The sequence below is a fragment of the Lactuca serriola genome, chromosome 1, assembly GCF_051521515.1.
Source record: "Lactuca serriola cultivar US96UC23 chromosome 1, Lser_US96UC23_V15, whole genome shotgun sequence".
In the NCBI taxonomy this organism is placed as follows: domain Eukaryota; kingdom Viridiplantae; phylum Streptophyta; class Magnoliopsida; order Asterales; family Asteraceae; genus Lactuca; species Lactuca serriola.
Window position 1 is genome coordinate 59,661,712 of NC_136408.1, and position 7,667 is coordinate 59,669,378.

The 7,667-nt window shown below is 35.0% G+C and overlaps 1 protein-coding gene across 1 annotated transcript; it reads left to right on the forward strand.

Annotated features, from left to right (window-relative positions):
* Positions 1 to 542: 542 nt before the first annotated feature.
* Positions 543 to 2,065, forward strand: LOC145089383 (BURP domain protein RD22-like). Its single transcript, XM_079027828.1, has 3 exons — positions 543 to 695; positions 878 to 983; positions 1,069 to 2,065. The coding sequence occupies exons 1-3, from the start codon at positions 657 to 659 to the stop codon at positions 1,884 to 1,886; spliced, it is 963 nt and encodes a 320-aa protein (XP_078883954.1). The 5' UTR covers positions 543 to 656; the 3' UTR covers positions 1,887 to 2,065.
* Positions 2,066 to 7,667: the final 5,602 nt, after the last annotated feature.

Here is a 7,667-nt window from a genome sequence, read left to right on the forward strand (position 1 = left end):
TAGCATTTAATGTCAACATGGGTATATTCAGAAACTTTTGTCTTGTTCATTCTTCCTCCTCCTTTGTGTACGTCCGTGAATATGCAGCATTATATATAATCCCTATCATTGCGTCCTCCCTATTCTTCACCAGAGATGCCAACCATTTGCCGAAAACTCCATCAGCCACTAAGCCACGCTATCAAGGCCTTTGGTCCTCAAACCTCACGTGGACACCATAATACATGGAGCTCTTTGTGAATGTAACATGTTTTTTTATGAAGAATATATACCAACAATATATAGCATAACACGTAACATATATATAGTATAGGACATGGTGCCTTTTGAACCATCACAACCCTTCAAAGCACCCATTCATATTAACGGTTGGTTGATGATACTCATAAACAACTAATTAACTGGTATTATAACCACCATAACTGTCATATTGCATTCAAGCATAAATATGATTGCCGCCCGTTGCACACATATGCTTGGCATACTTGATCTTTACAGTCGGTAGTTGGGCATAATTATAACTGGGCGTCTTTCTTGGTGAGTGTGGCATTTTGTATTAATTAACTCCTCTATAAATACTCCACCAAACCCATTCTCCATACATCATCAAACGCTAACTTCCACATTCAGTTTAATTTCAGTTTCGTTTTTCTCCAATGAAGTTCAGTCTACTCAAGGTTTATACACTTTTTTCTGTAAGTACATTCTCATAATCATCATTAACTTTTTTATTATTTTAAAAATTCAGAATCTTTAATCATGTCTTTTACACCACCAATTGGTCCAAGAAATTCTCGTCAGGTTTGAAGTATTAAATGTGTTCGTGTATGATATTTTGGAGCTGAATTCATTTGTGTTTAATTGTGGTTTCCAACAGCTAGCGCTGGTTGCAAGTCATGCAGTGAATCCTGATGTTTACTGGAAGTCTGTATTGCCAAACAGTCCTATGCCCAAAGCAATCAAGGAACTTGTACAAACTACAGGTTCATCTTTATTTCTGATTTCTTTATTGCGTCTCCTTTGCTATAATCTCTACAGATTTGGTAGAAATAATTTATTGATTTACAGAATGGTCGGAAGATAAGAACACAGCAGTCGGAGTTGGAGAGGACGGTGTAGCTGTGCATACAGGAAAACCAGGGAAACAGACGGATGTTAGTGTTGGATACGGATACGGACACAGTCCATTCAACTACAATTATGCTGCCTCCGAAGATCAACTTAAGGATAACCCAAACGTAGCGTTTTTTTTCTTGGAAAACGACTTGCATCGAGGCACAGAAATGAAGACACATTTCATTAAAGACGACCAAAAAGCCACATTCTTACCTCGACAGGTAGCTGAGTCTATACCATTTTCATCAAACAAACTTCCTCAAATCTACAATGAGTTCTCGATAAAATCCGACTCCGTGGAAGCCCAAGACATGAAACAAACACTAAGTGAATGCGAGAACAAAGGCATTGAAGGGGAGGAAAAGTATTGTGCTACCTCGTTAGAGTCCATGGTCGATTTTAGTACGAGCAAGTTAGGTAAAAACGTTAAAGCGATATCAACAGAGGTAAACGCTAAAGAAAGTACTCCGTTACAAAAGTACACGATTAAAGGAGCCAAGAAACTTGCAGCAGATAAAGCTGTGGTTTGCCATAAGCAAAAGTACGCCTATGCTGTCTTTTATTGCCACAAAACTGTCAGCACTCGAGCATATTCTGTTTCTTTGGTGGGAGCTGATGGTACCAAAGCTAAAGCGGTGACCGTTTGTCATACAGACACTTCGATGTGGAATCCGAAACATTTGGCATTTCAAGTGCTCAAAGTCAAACCAGGAAGTGTTCCAGTTTGCCATTTTTTACCCGAAGATCATGTTGTTTGGGTTCCATACTAATAGACACTACAGGAAGATCATGTTACACCTATATATGTAGTGCGTGTCATGTGTCGTTTCTGGACAATCTATAAGGTTTATTGATCACAATTGTTTTTTCCGAGTTGCTGCATCTTTCTGTGTGTTCTGTCTTTCAATGTTTGTAAGGTTAAGTAATAAATATTCCTTTTTTTTTCTAATTAGAGCATGTCTTTATTGATTCATAGTATTGCAATATAAACATTTTCATACAACATTGCAATTTGCTACATATAAACTTCTACATTTTATAAACTTACTACTCTAATTAAGAGCGTCTCCCGTCATTAAGTTTATAGCACGTTTGTTTCTCATATTAGGCCATACCGAAATGGTGGCGTTGTTTGGGATGCCACATAGATATTTTACCATTCCACACTCAACCCACCACGGTATGGAAATGGTGTTCATAGGTGGGCTGGTGGTGAAAGGGGGTAAAAAGAAAGAGAGAGAAAGAGGGAAATTGTGAGGGGCCAGATTCACCACCAATCAGATGCAGCGTCTTCTTCCGTCTTCTCATTCACATCACACGCAACCCATCGGCTTTGGGGGCGGTGTTCACGCGTGGGAGAAGCTGCCACCTCAGCCCAAGACGCGTGAAATGCCTCCCATACCGGGTAGCTTCATCTTTCCACCAAGTTTATTAAACGAAATGTCACTAATTTAATTTTTCTTCAATCATTAGTAATCTTAATTAATTACAAGTTTTTGTAGTTAACATATATATATTTACCATCTTTGTAAGATACTATCATCTAATTTGTTATATTTTTATATTTTAAGTATATATAACAATATAACATAACTAGTTGTGAGACCCATGTAAAGGGTTAATTTGAAAAAAAAAGTTAAATATGAAAGTCAAAATATTTGAGAACTTTGAATTTATAAGAAAATAATAATGAATTATTATTATTGAAATTTTTTTATCTTTTAAATTTAAATAAATAAACAAAAGAAACTAATGAGCTTTAATTTGGAAATTTTGAAATTAAAAGGTAACTTCATTATTAAAATTGGTATCCATTTATTACTACATTTATTGTAATTATATTATATTAAAATATTATATGAAATTTAATAAAATAGAAAAACCTATAAAATGACATGTGGAAAAAAATTAATTCAAAATAACCACAAAATGACATATGGCAAGAATAAGAGTGTGACATATGGCAAAAAAAAGTCTTCGTTTATTAGAGTGTGACATATGGCTAATATGATTTTTTTTCCAGATGACCATCTTCTGTGGAATGGGTCATTCCGTCCCATATCGACATGTTCCGGATAAGTTTGTGCAAAATCATATATCAGAATAACTACATATTTAGGACTAAAAAGGAAAAGAAGATATGGTATCCGATTTCGATAAGTTGGAAGTTTTATGGGTAAGTTATTGACTCATTTACTTGTAGTTGTTTAATTTTAAGATTATTGATGTACAATAGTTACTTCGAGACATAAAGAACACGTTCCAAGCAGTGTTGTAAAATTGTTATTTACAGTTAGGACCAACCCAAAACTAGTTTACTTAGTGTTGTATGTTATTTTACATCGAAATTTGGTATCCGACACACACAAAAGCAATCCTAAACATGTCCGGAATGCAAAGAGCCAACCCAGGAAGAACAAGTCTGAAATTTGAAAAACATTTCTGGAATACTCATAGCTTTTCGTTCTAAAGCACCCTTTACACTCTTGAATTGCCTTAAAAGTAGCATGATAAGGTTTTAATGCTTCTATTACATTATCTTTCAAACTCGTCGTTGTTGTGGACCTTCTTGCGAGACTCAAGGATCGACCACCACATGAGGCTATGTTCTGAAAGACATGTTTTGGTAGGTAGTTAAGCATTCCTGTCTGGGTAGAGGGGGATCATTTACTTTTACATTATCTATTTTACAAAGAAGTTGTGACAGTCCGTGGAAGAGAAATAGAGTAAATCGTTTTTGAGATCGAGGAGTACGAGCTGATGTTCAACAAGAGGGAATTGTGTCTTGTAACCAACTTCTAGTTTGGTGAATATATTTGTGCCTAGGATTCCGGTATTGCCTTCTGATCACATGCATTTCATATGGTTAAGAAGGTTGACTCTATGAAATTAAAATATGGAATTGATGTGTTTGATGCATCGCTTCATTAGTTATCTGACGAAGATGCGGTCTATGTATGTCTTTTATATCTGTTAGAGAGGGGTTTTAATGGTCAGCTGCCTCTTCAGCCTGTAAACGACGAATTTTTGGCTTCAGTATCAAAACTTTGATGAATTCAACAGGTATCATTTTGTTAATTTATAATTATCACTACAAATTTTTTTACGAAATTAATTGTGCAATTTTTTATGTCGCATATATCCATGGGGGATGGCAATTTGGGATAAATTGTAAACTTAGCTAGTCACTATATTCGATAAGGTTGAGAAGCATATAGATCCTGTGAAACAAAAAAAAAAATACACAACCTTAAAAAATGGTGTACATCCTTAACATATTTTTATACATTTTAAGGTAAAATACATAATTATCCTTTTAACATTTTATGTTTGCTAATATTTTGATACATGATTCTTTCAGACATGGATTCTTGAGAGTTTCCAGTGAGCAGTTTGTTTGCTAACCAAAAACTGAATATGATCTCTTGGGTTGTTGGATGGTGGAAGCTTAAGAGTTTAAAGACAGAGTAATGTGACACGTTTCTAACATTGATGGGGTATGATTATCTATATAATTTATAATTTTCATGTATATGTATAATGATTTTAACAATTGATTTAAAACTTTGTTATCAGGATAATAGACTTATCGCCAACTTGCAGCCGACGGCATATGAGAGTCATGTTAATTAGTCGCATTTTAGCTCTGAGTGGATTAAACGCCCTACTTTTGTTGTCACACCCGTTGACATACTATTTTTTCCGACACCATCACCTTGCAACTTGCCTACTTGTGAGCCTCCAAAAAAGAAGGCACGAAATGTTGCCAAAGTTTATATACATCTTACCCATCACCATTACCAACCATTATACCAACAATAGATAAGGACCAAATGGTTATTAAGTTGAAAAAGGAGCTTCTTGAATGTCGAAATTAGTTGATGGCATGTGAGATGCGTATTTTACAACTTGAAGTTATGGTAGCCCTACGTAAGGAGTCTGATAATAAGGGTAACAAAAAGGGATAATGTCACTGTAGCACATAGAACTTTCTTCAATTGGCCAATTTGGTCCTTAAAGTTTTTTTTTTGGTACAGTAGGCCAGTAAACTTGTAAGTGACCTTTTAATTACACCATTTTATCAAGTTTTAGAAGGTTTCCCGGTTACAATGCTTATGTGGCACAATGATGTGTCCAATAAGCTTACGTGGGAAGCTTATGTGTCGAAGAAGTCCAGTTGTCGATATAGGCTTATTAATTCAAACCCTCATTCGGACCTCCATTAAATCTTTACTTGCCCTTCTCTGAAAATTCAAAGACTTCCCCCTCCCCGACTATTTTCGTCCTGAAGAAGAATGTCTTCGAGCTCATCGACGTCAAGGAATCAGCTACAAGTCACTCATGTTCAGTCGCAAGAAGGGGTAAGGGTTTGTGATTGTGTCGTTCCAACTAAAGAACAAACGTGTTGGCAGATAACAAACCCTGGGAGGCGATTCTGGAATTGTCAAAACAGTATGGTAGGTCCCGATTCTCCTGATTTTGATAAGTTAGGATTTTTATGATTTGATGTGTTGTTTCTTTCTATAAAGACGATAATGGTGTATTTGTATTTTGTTTCATCTGTTAAAAATCCTAATTTTATTTGCTTCTTGACGATCACTATGAATAAAAACCCATTTCGTTGGTACATTAAAGGTAGATGATTTGTGATTGTGAATCAAACCCTAATTTTATTGGCTTTTTATAGACTAGATTGAAGAAATGTAGCTTCTTTGAATGGAAAGATGAAGAACAGGCAGACGGGTACTACAAAAATCTGCTATATTCTCTGAAGCAGAAACTGGATGCCAAAGAGGAACTGTCTGAGATGAACAATTTGAGGAGAAGGATTGATGAAGTGGAGTTTCTGCTGTCACAGGAGCAGTATAAGGTGGCAAAGAGTGAGAAAGAAGTTCATGATGCAAGGAAGGCAATAGGCAAGTACAAGATGATAGTTGCCCTGTTGTTTTCTTGCTTGGCCCTATGTGTTTTGAAGTTAAGGGGTGATTGTAGTTAGTTAGGTTGGTTAGTGTAAGCTTTTGTTTTTTTGGGATCCCTTGTATTTTTTGTAAAGGCGGACTAGAAAGTCAGTAATGATGGGCATTTTGTATGTATTGAAGCTGCTTTTAGTTATAAGTTGGGGTTATCAACCTTGATGTGTTGATGTTGTAAAGTGGTAAGTCCCTAATGAAAGGGCATATGATAAGTAATGTAAAAAAATATTCAAAGTCCAAATTGTAGGGCATTTTGTATAATCAGATGTTGATGTTAATTAAACATATGCATGGCCTGTATTCCCAACAAATATATTTAATTAGATTGGCTATTGTGCATGTTTTAAATTTGGGAACTAATGAGGAGGTGGTCCATGTGGAAGTACACTATGTATATGGGGACCATTTGTAGTTACTAGTCAGTTGGTGTTTTAATAATGAAAAAATGGGACATGTGAAGCCATTATAGAACCATATCCGGGACAATATAAAACATTCCCATGCATGCACATTATTCCAATTTTTTCCATGCATAAATATTCAAAGCCAAATGTCATGATTTTACTTAAAAAGGCAACATACTTTTATACTTCATGTCATACATAAATAAATGACCAACATACCCTTTTCTGTCATACATAAATAAATGACCAAAATACCCTTTCTGTCATACATACTTAAATGACCAAAATACCCTTTTCTTTCATACATACTTAAATGACCAAAATACCCTTTTCTTTCATACATACTTAAATGACCAAAATATCCATTACTAACCAAAATTCAAATTACCTTCATCCTATTATATAAACTTTAAATATAAATTACCATCATCCTATTACATAAACTTTAAATCCAAATTACCATCATCCTATTACATAAAATTTAAATCCAAATTACTATCATCAAATTACATAAACTTTAAAACCAAATTACCATCATCCTATTACATAAACTTTAAATCCAAATTACAATCAACACTAATCAATTATAAAAGCTTTTCCCTTCGAATTTCATGGATCATCAACACCACCAATTGTTTTGCCTAATTTCAGCTTCAATATTCTCTCTGACTTTGTTCTCCTTATCCTCTTCAAAATCTATGAAATTAGCCTAACCTTATCTGTTGAACCTGGATAACAGGAGCAACCTCCTAAACATTAACATTATCAACATGGGCATTAGGATTAACCTCATCAACCTCTTGAACATTAACATTATCAACTTGGATAACAGGATCAACCTCCTCAACCTCCTCATCTTGAATAACTTCCTCAACCACAACAACTTCCTCAACCAGAACAGCTTCCTCACCCACAACACCCTCATCACCTTCATAACTTCTAAGTTGAGTAAATTGCATAGAATGACTAAATCCCCTGCACTACTGGATTCAACATCAGTACGAGTAGCTTGCATATTATTTTAAGTAGTATCCATCTCAATTAGAGTCATTCCAGCCTCTTCATGTTGTTGTGGTTCACTTGTACTACCCTACATGGCATGATATAATTATGTTAGTAACAAATCATATGTAAATAAATTTAAATTTTAAATGGTTTTACCTGTCCTGCATTT